Source organism: Eublepharis macularius, chromosome 6 (genome assembly GCF_028583425.1).
Source record: "Eublepharis macularius isolate TG4126 chromosome 6, MPM_Emac_v1.0, whole genome shotgun sequence".
NCBI lineage: Eukaryota > Metazoa > Chordata > Lepidosauria > Squamata > Eublepharidae > Eublepharis > Eublepharis macularius.
The window spans coordinates 81,112,192-81,130,372 of NC_072795.1; the positions used below are offsets into that span (position 1 = coordinate 81,112,192).

At 39.5% G+C, this 18,181-nt stretch overlaps 1 protein-coding gene across 1 annotated transcript in view; it reads right to left on the reverse strand.

Moving 5' to 3' along the window:
• Nucleotides 1-1,472: 1,472 nt before the first annotated feature.
• SHTN1 (shootin 1) overlaps nucleotides 1,473-18,181 on the reverse strand; it is a 147,383-nt gene continuing 130,674 nt past the window's right edge. Inside the window, exons 15-17 of the mRNA XM_054983737.1 lie at nucleotides 17,478-17,598; nucleotides 16,322-16,499; nucleotides 1,473-2,609 (exon numbers count right to left, since the gene is read on the reverse strand). Coding sequence (XP_054839712.1) covers nucleotides 2,405-2,609; nucleotides 16,322-16,499; nucleotides 17,478-17,598 — 504 coding nt within the window. The 3' untranslated portion in view covers nucleotides 1,473-2,404. The remainder of the gene's footprint in view (nucleotides 2,610-16,321; nucleotides 16,500-17,477; nucleotides 17,599-18,181) is intronic.

Below are 18,181 nucleotides of genomic sequence, written 5' to 3' on the forward strand. Positions count from 1 at the left end.
TTGAGTCCTGCGCTCTTAACCATTACACCAAACTGGCTCTGGATGAAATGGTATAAGGAGTTGTGAGCCATTTTAAGCAGAGTTACACAGTTCATTGAATGCAATGACGTGAAAGTAAGTTTCAAACTAACAAAGTCCTGAAAATTATCAGTTGAAGGACCTGAGTAGTTGAGGGGTTACACCTAATATGTTAATAATAGAGAAAACCTAACTGGGTAGTACAATATCTGAACAAATGAGTTGTAAGTGAGCACTCATCATTAACTAATTTATCCTAGTATACTTGGGAATTATTTTAATTCACAGAAAGCAATGAATATACTTCAGGAAGAATAAATCCCTTTTTTCTTTGTGGTTTTGGAAGCACAAGGCTAACATCCCTGTGATACCTCCAACAGCGTAGCAGATTTTGTCACTCCTGTTTGAATGCAACACAGAGTTCCTGCGTTTTAAAATGTTCTAAAGTAAAAAGGATACATAAGAGAAACAAAATAGCTAATCTTGTGCTGCTGTGTTAATATCCGGCCATCACAATCTCTTGGAAACTTCAAGCTCTTTGAAATAAAATGAAGTTCTGCAAAAGAAAGACTGCTCTTGGACTTAATTGTCATTTTAGAGCTGAAATGCTTAGTCAATTGACTGCTTAAACTATTTGATTAAAAGACCTTTGTGATTGATAAAAGGTGCCCCAATTAACTGGGCAGATTAAAACAACACACTTAGTTTTTTAATATGGGTGATTGTAATAAACTTCTGCAACTGCTGCACTCTTCAGAGTGCTTGTTATAACATATGCATTGATCATCTCAAGACAAGAAAAGTATGCTTTGTCTTCAATATTATGATAGTTACTCAGAGGAAACTGCAAGTGATGGCTTCTCTGACATCATTTTCAATTGATTCGTAGTTTTTTAACACTGAGCCACAAGACTCCCCTCCAGATCAGGTGTGCAGCGGGGCAGCCCTAGTTGTGTGGGCTTGCTTTCCTCCTGTACTTGCCTCCTTTTGCACGAACAACCTGGCTGACTCCCTGCTGTTAACCACAGAAGGGGGAGCGGGGAGAACACCTCTGAAAGACCAAAAGCAAAGGGTACGCAGTATGAAAGGTGACAAAACTGTTAACTATGCCCACCCAACGTGTTCAAGGTGCAAGAGACTGCTTGCTGTTCTGTGTGCTGGGGGGAGTCACCTGGCAATCCTCATTGTGTACAAAAATGAACAGACTTTGTATTATAAGATGCCTTGTACTTCTTTCTTTTGGAAAGCAGGGTTTAAATATTTCTTGGGAATAGTACAAAGTGATTCATGAGCACATAACTATCTTGGAAGGGGGGCAGTACATTGTGAAAGTGCCCAAATGAAAGCAGAGATTCTGCCCAGCTTGCAGACCCTGCACAGGGTCATGTGAATCCTGACAGTGATGGGTTCAGAGAATTTTCCAAACTGGAAGGAGCTGGGATGGGGCGGGGGGGGGGGGGGGTGGAATAGACGCCTCCAGTTCCTTGTGCCCGCTGAAGCCCTGTGTGCCTGCCCCACCATCCCTCTCCCTGGCCCACTGCAAAGAAGCACCTCCAAAGCCAAGTCCTTCCCCTCCCTGCATGTGGATGCAGTACTAGGCTGGGCAAAGGGAGGCAGGGCAGGCAGCACGTGGCTGCCTTATGATCAGAAAGGCACAGAGAGGGGCAGCCAGGTCACCATCTTCCCCCGGTGAGCTTCCTCAGGTGACCTGGTTGGTCAGTAAACCCACTTAACTAGGGCTGCTGCCCTGCTGCATGCCTCTTCTGTGTTCAAAACCTATAAATCAATTAAAAATGGTTTCAGCAGACAAGGGTTTAAAACCCAGGGAAGTCATTACTTTTAGTTTCCCTCTCATCTGCAAGGGGATGAAGATGTAACAGCTTAAAACAAACTCATAACATATATTTAATTAGAAGATATTTTCATGAGCGTTGCAGAGATGTCCACCTATACTGAATCTTGTATCTATTAGAATTGATTTCTGGTCATATTTATCATTCTGTAATCAAACAAATTACCCAAATATGGCCTGATCTATCTTTTCAATCAATTTCACCAGGCTTTGAATTAAGTCTTAAAGAAGATATTAACACAAAATAACATTACCAAAATAAATTTTGATACTTTGTATAATTTAAGAAACAAATGCAGTAACATAGAAGAAACTTTGTTAACTACAGCAGTAAGAAGTCCAAATTTGTTATTTGGGATTATATATAATTCTATAGTCTAATGCACAAAATGAAAAATGAATATAAAAGTGTATTTCAGTAAACTATCATAAACTATCACATTAGAAAACAGAATATAGCCCTTTCCAATTCATTCAGACAAAATGCACTCCCTGAAAGGGACTTCTAGAAGTTAACGTCTTTTAGCACATCAGTTAGCAGTGAGAGCTGTCTGTCTCTTTTGTTTTCTCGACACTAGTGTCTTTATTAATCTGTTGACCTTTTTCTTCTTTCGTCTTGCCTTGATTCAGATGTTCAGGCATCTGCTCTTTTGCTTTCTCAGGATTCAATACTACAATGGATTCTATTTGCTTTTCCATATCAGCAACTTTATTTGAAAGCCCCACATTGCTTGGTAACCTGAAAAGCAGAAAGCAAATAAAAGTCAGAAATGCCATATTACACTTGCAAAATCTTTACTGCAAAAAACAAAGATAAATAAATATTAGGCCCCAGTCTTAACAAATGTGTTTGGGAACAAGAACAGTGAAAGATGGTGAGAATTTTTTGTGTAGGATCAGAGTTTACTTTTCAGTTTTCAAACAACTTTCAGGTTCTTGGCGGAAAAGAAGGAGACTGCATCACATATTGCATGCTGGAAAGGACAGTTAAATAGGAAGGATACAAAACTGTAGAATTTATAATATTCAGTGGATACCCACAAGAAGTAACAGAGAATGCCCTAGCACTACAATTCTTTTTACACTCTTACAGGATGACTCTACTACCTACCATGCTGAACCTTTTCTAGAGACTACATTCTCTGTCCATAAGGGTAGGTGCCATTGCCACACAAACAATATTGGATTCAGAAAGGAGAGTTCTGTCCCATTATAGTTGGTGTATAACATGACCACAAAATATATAATATCTACAACTGGGGTGATTCATCTTGGGAATACCAAATATATGTCCAAAAATACATATTTGAAATTATCTGGGTATATCTGGGAATGTCTGGGAATCATATTTTAAAGGTTATAGCAGCATGTCCCCCTGCCCCCTTTTGCAGGCTTCCCAGGCAACAGGAGGAGGGGGAGGAAGATAGCATTACTCTGTGTGTGTGTGTTAGTGTTTCTTAACTGCCATATGCCATTGCCAGGACTGGCTGCTGCCTTGTTATTAGTGGTTTGCTAGGTTGGATGCTGGGATTCTTTGGTTATTTTGGGCTTGCAACAGTTTCCCTTGCTTCAGTTTGGTTCTGGTGAGATTTTCTCATTTGATATTGGTTCTGTTGGGCTTGCTCTGGCTCTGGATTGTGCCTGACATCTTTGAATGATATTGGTCCAGTCTGGTTTGTAACAGTGTCCCTTGCTTTAGCTTGGTTCTGCTGAGATTCTCTGGTTTGACATTGGTTCTGTTGGGCTTCATTGGTTCAGCTTGCATTGGGACAGGCTTTTGGCAGTGGCTTGCCTCTGTGTGCTTGGTTAAAGTTTCTTTGCTCTGGAAAGCCCTGGAACTTCCCCCCATAGGGAACAGTATAGAGAGGCTGGGGTCCATAGAATTGGACTCCTAGGTCCAATATTTTTGAAACTTGGGGAGTATTTAGTGGACAGGAAGGACTAGGTTCTCTGCAATGTAGGTGGAGTTTGCTTGATTCCCACAGACGTAAGCAGCTTCCAAACCCAGATTTCTGCCATAAATTCCCAACACTAACATAATGCAGGGAGGCAGTGATTTGAAATGGTTTAGGGGTGGTTCCAAATCTCTTTTCAGTTGAATTTCTCCCCCAACTGTGTCAAGATTATATTAGTACTTCAAAATCCCAATGTGTTAATTATGCTTATTTTCACATTAACTGGGGCAAAGCTTGATCAGTTGTGGATAGGGGTGTGCAGCAAACAAACAAACAAACCAGTATTATTCAGATCCAGGTATCAGGAATACCGTAAATATTCAGTGTTCCTGATTTCCAGGTCCAATTTAATATTCTGATTTGTTTTATTTGGGAATGCACTTCTCTCCATTTGAGGAAAATGCTGGTGCTCCCTCAATTAATATTTACATTTTTTGATGGACTTAAAAAAAAATCAGTTTTTTAAAAAAATTTGAAGCCTCGAGTCTCTTCAAAAAAATATAAAAGCACAGCAAACAAACCACAGCATAAAATCAGCAATAAAATCACTGCATAAAAACCACAAAAGAAAAAAAAGCCACAGCATAAAAAGGATCATATGAACACTCGTTTCTAGGAGCCACCACTAGAAAAATAAGCAAAATTCAAAGCAAGGAAATAGTTGTGATCGTAGGGATGTGGATTAGAGCCTTCTCAGGCATTGCTCCCCTACGTTGGGTCTTTTGTTCCAGACTCTCTCTCTGCTTGCCTTCCTTTAGAAGATACATCTAAGCCTTCCTCTTCAGGAAGGTCTTCAGAATATGAGCAAAATCAAAAAGAGTCCAGTAGCACCTTTAAGACTAACCAATTTTATTGTAGCATAAAGCTTTCGAGAATCAAGTTCTCTTCGTCAGATGCATGATACAGAGACTGGTCAAATACAGAGAGGAGGGAAAGAAAGGGAGAAGAGAGAAGAGGCAATTAGTGGGGGAAACCAAAACATTCCTTTGCTAGTATATGTAAACATCTCCTTTTGGTGTGTGGATCAGTTGGCTTCAAAGGAGTTTGCCCTGTTAGTTGTAGCAGCCAAACAGCTAGACCATCCAATTCCAATGCAGTACGAGCCTTTGATAACCACAGCTCTCCCCGTCAAATGCATCTGACAAAGAGAACTGTGGTCCCCAGAAGCCCACACCAGGTGCCACTGAGCTCCCCCAGACCCCACCTCTGTAAAGGAAATCTGTTACCTGTGATAATGTGATAACCATTCATAGTCCCTATTCAGTCCCAGCCTGACAGAGTCAAATTTGCATATGAATTCCAGTTCAGCAGCCTCCCGTTGGATTTTGTTTTTGAAAGGTTTCTGTTGAACTACAGTGACCTTTAAGTCTTTGATGGAATGTCCTGGTAGATTGAAGTGTTCTCCCACTGGTTTCTGGACGTTTCCATTTCTAATGTCAGATTTGTGTCCATTTATTCTTTTGCGTAGAGGTTGGCTGGTTTGTCCAATGTACAGAGCAGAAGGACATTGTTGGCACGTGAGGGCATATATCAGATTGGAGGATGAGCAGCTGTAAGAGCCAGAGACAGTGTAGTTGATGCCATTGGGTCCTGTAATTGTATTCCCTGGGTAGATATAGGGGCAGAGCTGGCATCTGGGTCTGTTGCAGGGCCTGGTCCCTGTGCTGGTGACTCTGCTGGCCGATTCATGGTTGTGAGTGAGAAGTCGTTTAAGGTTGGGGGGCTGTCTGTAGGCAAGGAAAGGTCTTCCACCCAGGGCTTCTGAGAGAAAGGGATCATTTTCCAGGATGGGCTGTAGCTCACTGATGATACGTTGGATGGGTTTGAGCTGGGAGCTATAGGTGACAACCAGTGGTGTTCTGTTGTTAGTTCCTTTAGGTTTGTCCTGGAGTAGGCTGTTTCTGGGTACTAGTCTGGCCCTGTTGATTTGTTTCTTCACTTCATGTGGTGGGTACTGTAGTCCCAAAAATGCTTGTTGTAAATCTCTTAAGTGTGAGTCTCGGTCGAGAGCATTGGAGCAGATACGGTTGTAACGTAAGGCTTGGCTGTAGACAATAGACCGAGTGGTATGTTTAGGGTGGTAGCTGGAGGCATGTAGATATGAGTATCAGTCTGTTGGTTTCCGGTATAAGGTGGTATTTATTCGTCCATTATGTAGTTGTACAGTGGTGTCCAGGAAGTGTACCTGTTGTGTAGAGTGGTCCAGGCTTAGGTTGATAGTAGGGTGCTGCTTTCTTGTTTTGTTGTACTTTGTTGCTAAACATGTTTCTCATGGTTTATAAAACTAATATGATAAAAGGATTTGTTAACATAGTTTATTGTATGCTGCCTAAAGATTTTATCTTTTTATATGTATCTGAGCATTAACTTCCTAACCTTAACCTGAACTGAAGATGCATTCTCCTATGTTAGTATAGATCCTGCAGTTCTGCTCTGTTATGGTGACATGTATACAGTTCTGCTTATATGCAGAGAAATCTTTAATTCACAAACAGGCTTGCAGCTCTACTTTTGTAGCACAGCCAAGAATAGATTATTTGGCAATCTTGCCTAAAGTCAATATAAGAAGGCACACTGTAGCTGCCAATAAGTTATAAGCACTGGAAAGAGTAAGTAAAATCTTTTGGGGAGAAGGAAATTGATGTGATGGGTCCAATTATTATGGGACCTGTTCAGGCAATTGTTCAGAAAGAAAGGTTACTCAGCAAGCCAAGGCAAAATAGAAATGGTGCGATTTCATTGGTTTGTATTTGATTGACAGGAAAGCAATAAAATCCTGCAGCTTTAGTGAATGAAAGCTAGGTCACAGAAATGGCAAACTGTCATGCTGGCAGGATTTTATCTTCCAGGGCCAGATTTCTTCAACAAGAAACAGATATTTTATAACAATAAACCACTGTTTGTTTTCTGTGATCTTCACAGTTCAAATTGTATGCACTAAAACAACATCTAATACTGGAGCTTGAGAACCAGCTAATTAGTTCAGAAATTGGTCTTGACAGATCCAGTTGATGATTCAGTTCATTAAGTGTTCAAACCATTGAGATGAGGGGGGAAAGCCTCTTTTATACAAACACTGTCTAGCACACAAGGCTTAAATCTTTTCTGCAAAATGGAAAAGGAAATATTTTGAACATGACGGTGAATGAAACTTTGGAAGTGGCATAACGAAAAAGGAGTTATTTTAGAAAATGCTACCTCTGAAAAGCTGATTACTCCAACACGGTAAAAATGGTCAAAGCCATAAATGCCAAGGTCTTTTTTATTTCACTTTTGAGGTAACTATCTTTCAAATCTCAACAGCTGGACTATTTAACACAATCTGGTGAATCAAAAGTATAATTCTTCACTGGGCTCTCCACAGGGGGCCTGCATTAGTGGATGGCAGCAATCCAACGGCTGATGCGCGGCCAAGTACTGAGATGCCTGTTTCATTTACAATAAAAAGGATAATACAGCAATCATATTTATCACCTTCAAGGACAGAAAGATGGAAGATTAAAATCTGTCAATATAACACAGCTTAATGGTGAAATCCAGTTATTAAGATGTTGTATGTTCCTGTACTCCAGCACAAAACAAGAAATCGCTGCTCATGTTTTCCTTGGTGCTTTCCCCTTCCCCCAAAGTCCCTTTTACACAACTGCTGCTATTCACAGTGCAGTGATGTTAAAAAACATAAAATCTGACTTGGGTGTTTATTGCTGAGTTACTACATTGTCCCCTGAGCCTGAAATTTGGCACAGTGCAAAAGATTTTTGAATTCTATATAAAAGGGTACAATCTACCATAAGCAACTGCCACTGAAGCTCCATTGCAAGGAATAGGAGTTGAGCCAGAAACAGGTCGTGGTAGGTAGCACACAATCCTTTAAACTCACCCTAGAAGAGTCTCAGTGGAATTAGTGAAATATTATTGCTCTGTTTCAGAAATCTACAGCTTAAATTAAAATAATAGATAAACTAATCCATTTTTATTGGGAGAAGAATCAGTCCCAATTTTCTTTTGAGTCTTTTGTACTGCATTGCTATTATCAGTCACAAAGGATTTTTTTCTTTTCAAGACCTATAAACCAGTTTGTATAGAATAGCATTTAAGTATTATTTTGATGACAGGCAGCAGCCTGAATAGCCCATTTTAGCTCAGGCTTGTCAGAGCTTGGAAGCTAAGGAGAGTTACCCATGGTCAGTGCTCGAGAGCAAAACCACCAAGGATGACTGGGGCTGCTTTCCAGAGGAAGGCAATGGCAAACCACCTCTGTACATCTCTTGCCTGGAACACTTCGTGGAAGGGATCACCGTGAGTTAGTTGCAACTCACAGCCCCTTATTTTTCTTCTTGATGCAGATAGACAAGTGAAGAGCATGTTGTTAACTTCTAACACTATACAAGCCTCCCATTAAGAACATTATACTGGAAGTCAATATTCAAATTAATAGCTGTGCAAATTCCTATTTAAAACAAAGCTATTTCTGAAAAGTCATCTGTACATAAGAATAGCACTGAATCCACATTTTCAACAATATCTAAATGTTATTAACTTATATACTGAAACGTGAAGGTGTATTCATCAAGATAAAACAGAAATATATATAAATTGTTATATGCTCACACATTCTAGTAATGATTGCTGGCAGCTAAGATTTTTTAAACACCCTAATTCTTTTAAAATATAAGCACTTATACATTGATTACAGAGATAATACAAAACATTAAAAGCCAAAAAAGAAAGTGATAATAAAATACTCTACATGTGAGCCAATGCATCAGTTTGTTTATCAAGGATTCTCACGTGAAGAAAAGCATTAATCCAACCAGAAAAAAGGTCAGAAGCTGTCTTTATCCACAGGTGAATCTTCTGCTCATGGAAGAAAATACAGTTTATAGATAATAAATCCAAATTCTGTATCAGCTATGGAAGTATCTAACTGAAAGCAATGGATATTCTCCAGTTGATTGAATGGCTCTGAACTGCATCCTTGTTCAGTTACACACCTATACAAGGAACTACAGAATAGTATGTTATCTTGAAAGGAATAGAAAACACAATTGAATTATCCCTGATGTATGTCACTGTCTCATGGAAATTATCATTAATTTACATTTTAGAGAATTTATGAAGGTTTTTTAGATCCTCAATGGATCTAACAAAAAGAAGCCTCTCTTTAAACAACAGGGTACAGGAGTTAGAGTTTTGTCATCAGTGGCAGCATTTTGGCCCTTCAGATTAAACCTACATGCAGGCTACTGTAGTTTACGGTTGATTCTATATTCTGGAATCAGGCTCACCTCATAAGTCTGGCAACTGCCTCAATACATTTACAGCTTTTCCAGCTTTATTTACTCTGCATCTCATGAACATACTTGGCATTCCACAACAGACCATTTGTATAGCTTTTCTGAGGACAGATTTTAAAATGTTGTATTTGAATTGGCCTGTTTTGGAGCAGGGGTGGGGGGAGGGGGAAGACAGCATAAGTGGCCAGCATAAGCAGCAGCTACTGGCAAGCTAAAGGACTAAGCCAGCCTTGTAGATTTCTCTAGCTGCTATTTCCTCTACAAGAGTCTTGGGAAAGGAGCCTCTATTCTTTTTTTTTAAAAAAGACACCAGCGCAAGGAAAGGAGGACTTGAAAACTCGCACTCCTTCACTGAGGATAACATCTGAATTGGCCTTCATTTCCAGTCATATTAACAAACTTGTTCTTGGAAACAAACGACCTAGTTATTCCTGTTTGAAGGAGCAGGTTTTTTGGTAACTCAAATGGATATCTGAAAGCTTTGTATGAAGTTGTCATCACCACTTCCAGGCCTACAATTAGCAAGCAACTATCCTTGGATAGCACTTGCATTTGGTTTGGAAGGAAAACAATGAGCAGTAATGGTAATGTTTCCTGCTGTGGTCTCGTCTCAGCACTGGCAAGAGGTACCATTATGCCAACACTGGCATCCTGTGCCACATCTCAGTTTTAAAGTGTGGTCTAAAATGGCCGTATCATACCTAAAGGACTTTATCTACTGCAGCTACATGCACCCTGAGTTGCATGTCCCTTCTTTTACCATCTATGGGACACATTTTTAACAGAAGGAGCTTCTCAGCTTCCAGAACATCCTGTTGCTCTTCCCAAATTGTTGTTAAAGCTTAATTGTCCATGCACAAGCTGCACATGGAAAACCTTTGTAGTTGTGTCTCTCTGAGGCTGAGCTGTTTCCTGCAGTGTCAGAAGACAATTCACTGGTGTTAAGATTACAGCAGAGGGAAGGAGGGAAAATCCTTTAATTGTATAAAATCATCAGATTAAGCCTTACCCTCTATGTGGCTTGTTCTGTTAACTGAGTCCTCTACTACCTGAAAACAAATGTTTACTAAGTACATAGTGCACCAAGAACAAAAAGGTAGGAAAAGTGAGGACACACCTCTCCCTCCAGTCTGCACATATCCCAAGAACCTTGGGGACTCTCTTTGGTTTCATACTGAACAAAATATCACCTTGTTTCTTCAAACTGCTAAATGAGACTCATACTGCGTTAAATATTTGAGGGAAATGACTGAATTAGCTGCTTCCATAAATTCAAGTTAAAAGTTCTAGCTTCTGCTTTGTAGTTTTCTTGAATTCTGCCTGAATTCAAGCTCCTGAACTTTTGTCCAGAAAACTTAAGTTTTGATGATAGCCAGTAAGTCAAACAAAACATTCCAAAATCAGAGTGGTTAAGTGTCATTCTGAGATCTGGAGACCCAGGTTCAAATTCCCATTCTGCCACATAAACTTGCTGGGTGACCAATCATATAACTCAGTCTAAACAATCTGACACGATTGTTGAGGATAAAATGGAAGATACAAGAATGAAGTAAGATGCTTTGGGTCCCCATTGTGGAGAAAAGTGGTGCATAAATGAAACTGGTAAAAAATGAAACTTTCAGAAGAACTCTAGACATTAAAGGCTACTTCTTGATATTAGTTTCCTAACGTTATTTGAAGAACAGATTCAGGAAGTGCTCATAAAGGGGATGAGTACACTTATCCTGGTAAAGGTAGAATGATCAACACAAGTATGAAATGCTGTATCATAGTGGTTAAGTGGTTGGGCTGCAAATCAGCACTCTACTGGTTCGACCTCCCCTACTGTCATAAGCTCAGCAGGTGGCCTTGCCTTTTAGCCCCAGCTGTATTGTGGTGATAATAATATACTGACTTGTTCACTGCTTTAAGTGGAACACTAATCTGTCTAGAGAAGCGATATATAAGTGCAGTTGTTATTTATTATTAAGAGCTTTGGAAGAGGTATGGCTCATGATCATTCTGGTCAAAATCCATCTCCAGCCCTTTTTCAGCTCTTTGTATATGCATATACTGCCAGAAATAAAGTACAGTAAAGATCTCTATAGCCTTTATCATACCTAAAAGATTTAAGTGCTGCATACATTTTTGTGGACTAAAGCCCTCTTTGACAAATATACAAAGTGATCTCCTATGTCACTAGGTTTATATATCCATCCAGCATGGAATCTTAGTGTGGAAGGTGAAATTATTACAGAGATGGCAGCACTACATATTCTGATGATGACTGCAGTGTAAAAAAGTGGGACTCACTCACCTTGGTCAATAGCTCAGAATAGAAAAGAATACAAGACCTAGCCCACTGTGCAGAATCTGCATGCATAATAGAAGAAGGAACCCCTCCACATGTATGCCATTGGAGATTAGGTCTATTAGTACATTACCAGGGATCAAGAGAATTCTGTTTTTATTGTACTTATTCCTTAGAACCAAAAGTAATCACAAGCCATCGAAACAATGAAAAGGGTTATGACCCTTGCCAGATGCTTAAAGATATAGTAAAAAAAAAACAAAGAAGATAAATCAATTGGTCGTGGACACAGTAAACCATTTATTCACACCTGTTGCTGACAAAGGAGCATACGGTTTCTGTCTCACCAGTTCTGTTAAGGAGGAAGTTGAATTAATTGCTATGTTTAGTTTTCACCTGGGGTCAACCAAGAACAATTCCTGCTTGCTTCTGTTTGGTAAGAGATGATAACCAAGTACAATGCCTATTTCACTACAGTTTCTTTTTATGCTGCTTTCTGTTCTACCTAAAGCAGGGCCTCTCTTATATTCACTTCCAGTAATGGACTCTAGTTTGATTAAAATGTACTTTGCACCAGTCTGTCAGTACTGTTCCAAAATGCCACCACCCCAAAAAGACTTTTGTACATAGCTATGTACAAAAAATGGCTATTGTGTTTTTAATATGCTCAGGAGAACATTTCACAATTTCCTGGGATAACCTGGTCAAGTGCATCATTCCTTTTACTATTTCCTGTAATGAAAGGGAAGTTTCACATGAAGATAATAACAACAACAACATGGCCGACCTGGCCACCTGGATCCATGCTATGGTAACATCAAAACTTGACTGTTGTAATGCACTATACATTGGTTTCCCATCTAAGTTAACTAGGAGGCTCCAATAGGTGCAAAATGCTGCAGCTTGACTTAGCAGGAGCGAGCAGGAGCATGAATGTCATTCCCATCCTACAGTCACTTCATTGGCTTACCCATCAGTTACCATGCTCAATTCAAGGTATTGGTTATTACATACAAAGCTCTTCATGGCCTTGGTCAGGCATACATACGGGACTGCCTCCCTCCCTATTTCCCTCCATGGCAGCTTTGCTCATCTCAACAGGGTCTTTTGCTGGTGCAAGCCTCCACATGGGCAAAATCAACAGCAACCCATACATGAGCTTTCTCTGTGGTGGCCCCTACTCTGTGGAATGGCCTGCTGAGGAGGTCAAGAGAGTCCCTACCCTCCTGGTTTTCTGCAAACAGTGCAAAACCAAATTATTCAAAAAGGCTTTTTACTCAGATAGGCCGGTATTGTAGGGAGGGGATCTCAGATGCTTCACTAATGAGTTAGGGACCATAGATTTCAGCACTATGTTGCCTTACATATTATCTGTTGCTTTAAATTTGTACTCCTATATACTATGTGTATATGTTGTCTAATGTCAGTCCTAGAAAGGATTATGTTCTGTTTCAGCAATTCTTCAACTCTGTATTGGATCCCTGCTAATGCTATGTTTTTGTAAACTTGCATTTATTTATCCTATGGCATTGTTTATGGAAATGTCCTTGATACTGATTGTACTAATCTCACACTATGTAATTTGCCTTGAGCCTCAGTGAGAAAGGCAGTCTATAAATAACATAAATAAATAAAATAAATAACATAAACAACAACATTTGATTTATATACCGCCCTTCAGAACAACTTAACACCTACTCAGATCAGTTTACAAAGTGTGTTATAATTATCCTCACAACAATCACCCTGTGAGGTAGGTGAGGCTGGAAGAGCTGTGACTGACCCAAGATCACCCAGCTGGCTTCAAGTAGAGGAGTGGGGAATCAAACCCAGATCTCCAGATTAGAGTCCTGCCACTCTTAACCACTACACCAAATGCTATTCTAACAATAAGCAAATGATCAACCCTACCATGGAAAGAACCTGCCCTGTTATACTTGCTGTATGGCTAGGTTACTACATGCAACAACAGCTCAGTCATACTTCTAAGAATAAGGATCATGATGTGTGTTTTAATTTTGTAAGCAGATAATTTAAAATCAAAAGATGCCTTTTTGGTCATCACTGAATGGGCAAGCTGCAAAATAAATGGAGCTTCAAATATGCTTTTATAGCCTCTAACAACTGTGACTGTCAACACAAGATCCTTTTCACGGTCAATTCGCCACACATTCTGGGAGACCTTGGGCCTGCAATTATTCCATTTCCTTCTGTGCAAATGCAATTTCCACTTAGTTTACCAGAATAAAAGGTAGGGGGGGAAAGGTAGCAAGGGTAGCAGAATCTGCTGATTAACATTAGCCATTAAAAGAGGGGGGAATCCACAGACAAACAATGCTACATTTCACGGGAAACAACTCATCTCTGAACTAAATTGCCTTTGTTGCCTTGCTAGTGGATCAAAAAACAAAGCAACAACAATGATGTCAAATTAAAGAAATTTAATTAGAAAACAGAATAGTATAGATAATCTTTTGTCAAGGATGTCTGAATGAGAAAGCATGAGGGAGAAAATGAAGTGTGATTAGAGAGGGATCTTTTCTTTTAAAAAACATGTACAACAGAATTAAATAAAATATAAAGGTGCATGAGAGAGGAAATAAGTCTTTTTCTTTTCTACAAATGATAAAAGCACCAGTAAGGAAATAAAGCAGCCCACAAAAATAGATGTGAATTGAATTTCCACTTCATTTGTTAAGATTTAGCCCTTTGAACTATGAGACGCAGACCTTTGAGAATAGGTGTTCCTTTTTACACCAATGGAACAGGAAATCAGAGGTTTAATTACCCATGATTATAACATTTTGCTGATCTGATTTGTCTCACTTATTTCCTTTTTCTTAAGTGATAAACTGCCTGACATCCTAGGAAAAGAACTGAACGAAAGGTTTTGGGTAGTTTTTAAAAAGCTTGAGAAATGTTTTAAAACAAACTGACCCTCAACCGGATCCATCTGAAGTGGGATTAACTCTGATGATTAAAAGGCACTTTGAAAGAAAATGTACAGTCTGTCAAGTAATACTTTAGCAAACCGAACTGAGGATTTATTCAGCCAAACTGACCAAGGCTTCAAAGAGTTGCATCTCAACACCTCCAGTCAGTTCAAAATTGTTCTCTCCTGATTAAAAAGGCACTTTCAGTAGATGCACGTTAATCTGGAAAAATATACAGCTGTCTTGGAAGATGCTTTTGCACTGATCAGATATATTTTCAGTTATTGTCTTATTTGCAGTAGAAAAAAATCTATCATTTCAGATAGATAAGCTGTATCCAAGAATATTTCAGTATTCCAAGAAGAGCAGCTGTCATTTTGCTATTAAAGTATGATTAAATCTCTTCCAACACAGAGTAAATTGGGAAAGTATAAAACCAGACAGAAATCAAATATAACATTATTAATCTGATAGTTGGATAAATGATTCTTTTGGTTTTAAATCTTTGAAATTAGCAAAGCCAAGGGTCTTAGGGCATCCCAGCTGAGTGGAAATTCAGAATATATCTAGAAGTGCTTCTTTCCAGCTTCTTTCACTGTCCAGATAGGAAAGTGCTTCAGTCCACTTGTTGCTAATCTATTGCTATTTTGACTAATGGCCAAATTAGAGAAACACTTGGACTAGAGACCTGTAGAGGTAGTAGCAGTGTAAATTTAATAGTAGTAGTAGTGTGAGGGGTAATTAACCCTTTCCCTGTGAGTCATTTTCTCAATCAAAATTGTCTGTCCCCGCTCCTTTTTTTCCTCTCAGCCCTAAAGATACATATCTACAGTATCTTTTCCCTTGTCAGAGAAAAGGTGGAGCTTCACAAGATGAGACCTTGGGAGATATCTGAATATATTGCCTGTCATTTTAAAAACTGCAATTAACAGCTGCACGGGTGGGGGTTAGATCAGAAAAAAGCTCCCCTCACTTTATTTATGCAATCTCAATAATTCCTCTGGTGCTGATATTTGCCCTGAAGGAAAAATGAAAAAGCTGGGGGGGGGGGGGGGGCTGAAATTGCAAAAACAGTTACAAGGAAACAGTTTTCCCTCCAACTCTGTCCTCAGTCTGAATGCCCCCCTATGCAACTGCTATTTGCAGTTTAAACAGAAAGAATTATGTTCATGAAGCTCCTAACATCATATCCAATCAAGCCATTAGAATTGATAACACTTTCTAGCACATATATTTAATAATAACATAATAATAACAACATTCAATTTCTGTACCGCCCTTCAGAACAACTTAACGCCCACTCAGAGAAGTTTACAAATTATGTTATTATTCTCCCCACAACAAATACCCAGGGAGGTGGGTGGGGCTGAGAAAGCTCCTAGAAGCTGTGACTGACCCAAGGTCACCCAGCTGGCTTCAAGTGGAGGAGTGGGGAATCAAACCCAGTTCTCCAGATTAGAGTCCTGGGCTCTTAACCACTACACCAAACTGGCTCTCAGTTTAAGCTCTCAAGTTACCTAAGAACTCCCCGCACCCCCTCACACAGACATATTTTTCCAGCTATAAATCATCCAATTTTCTTACAAAAACATTTACTGGCAGAAAAAAAAGAAACTTGAAGAACAATGTCTGTGCATGATTAATTATCGAGAAAATGGAGGTTGGGAGACATTTTAGGTTGCTGCAGCTAGTTATCCAAAATAGTACCCAGCGCTGAAGTAGTGGTGCCAGTAACCAGCACAGTAAGGAGGAGGAGGAGGAGGAGGAGGAGGAGGAGAAAGTATGTGAGGACTGGAAGCAGAGGAGAGAAACCGAGCAAGTGGCCACAGGGAATGGAATGGGGCTGGGCTGGGCTGGACCAGAAGGAAACAGTGGTTTCTCCTCTTCAGTGCGCGTGCGCGCGCGCACACACACACACACGGTTTAATAACAACTTTATTCTTATCTGGTATGAAGAGCCATAAACAATCACTTACTGAGTAGTAACTTTGGTACTTGCATATTCAATCATTTTATGATGTTCATCATCTGACTTTGAAGATTTGTGGCTGAAATCTGTCTCTAGAATTTCCTTGTTCAATGCAGATTGTGTTCCAACAGAACCCAACAATGGCATGGATTTGGATTCACAAGTAGCCAAGATTCCAGCTGGACCTTAAACCAGAAGAGTGGAGTGTTTTTATTTTTTATGAGTTGCAATGCGTTCACCCATATTAACCCATAGGAGCTTTGATTGATTGCTTTCTTATATAAAATATTTTTTAATTTAAGAACATGTCATTTATAGACTACCCTTCACTTATGTTTCAAGAGGCCAGTTAGGACAATATTCCAACTTGGAATACTCCTCTGCGTGCGATGAGGAGTGGTTTGCCTGTTCTGCCTCTGATGCTAGCGAACATCCATTTCTGGGTGTAATATCAGAAAAATCACATTTTAAAAATGCTCACTAGCCCAGCCTGCATGGCTAATTCACAGGTATTTTTTGAAATATCAACACATGATTTGGTCCTATGCCTTTCTGAATATAATTCCCAAGCATAGATGTATGTCGAGGTTGCACTGAAAGTGGGACACGTACCTCGTACGGTTGGGGTGGAAAGGTACATTCTTATATCTTGCCACACTTTAGGAAGAGTATTATGATATCAAGTTCAAGCAAGGTTCTTGCTTTAACTATATGAAGTGCTCATTGTGGAAATTAGGAGTTTTGCACCTATAACAATTATAGGAATAATAAATGAAAACCTTTTCATCTAATAGAATAATGTGTTAGATTTTCAACAGAACCATGTGTTTGCACCCTTGCACCCTTGATCCCCAGATGTTAATTTACATGTTCATCTGATGAGAAAAAGTATTTTGGTTAAAAAGATAACAATGGTTTCAGTATCAGAGTCTAAACTCCAGAGTAGGAGGTTGGTAAGGATGACTTTACTGAACAATGCTGGCAATGTTAGAGTGCAGCTATTATGAGAGCATGGTTCAACTGCATGAGCCATCAAAGTTTCCCCAGTGAATGAGGGTAGAAATGCTAAACATGTCCAAAAAAAGGCATCAGATGTTTAAAGCAGCATTGCAGTTATAATACAACTCAGTGGCAGGGTCTTGAAAAAGATCACTGTATCTTACTGCTGCTATCTTGCTCTGCCGTCACCTTTCTAAGCCTCAAGATTCTTTCTAATTCTGTTTCATTGCTGTCTGTGTCAAGGGATTTCAGGCTTCTTGAACTTGCAGATGTATTCAGTGTTTCCTAAAGCAAAACATATTAAGACAATGTCATTAATGTGATAGCCAAGGGCAGTTGCCTGTAAGGCATTTCATTCAGCAGTTTCTAGAAGGTCAGTGAAGCAAACAAGGAAATCTTGATACTAAAGAATGATTCACAGAAAGTGGTGTCTCTCCATGACATTTTCCTAGTTGAAAATGAATTCCTGGGTTGTTTTTAGTCCTGGTAGGGAAAAAAGATAGATACAGTATGGTCCCCCCACCAACTCCAGGATAAAAGCAGACTATGGGGGACATTTTCACCCAGGGCAACAATGCAGGAGCAGTTAACTGCCCCTTCCCTAGAGCCAGAGCTCTGACATACTACACACACACACAGACAAACACCACTACTTTCTGTGCTTTAATTAAGCATTGGGGGATCTGATCAAAAAATTGTTAATGCCACTCACCTGTAATCTGACCCTCATTTTAATCTACTTTATGGAACTTTGATTTCAAACCAAATGTTACTCTGATTAACTTTGTGGGAAAGATGATGTTTACCTACATGCTCTTTTTGAATGATATATAACATCAAATTTTCTATTAATTTTACTTCAGGAATT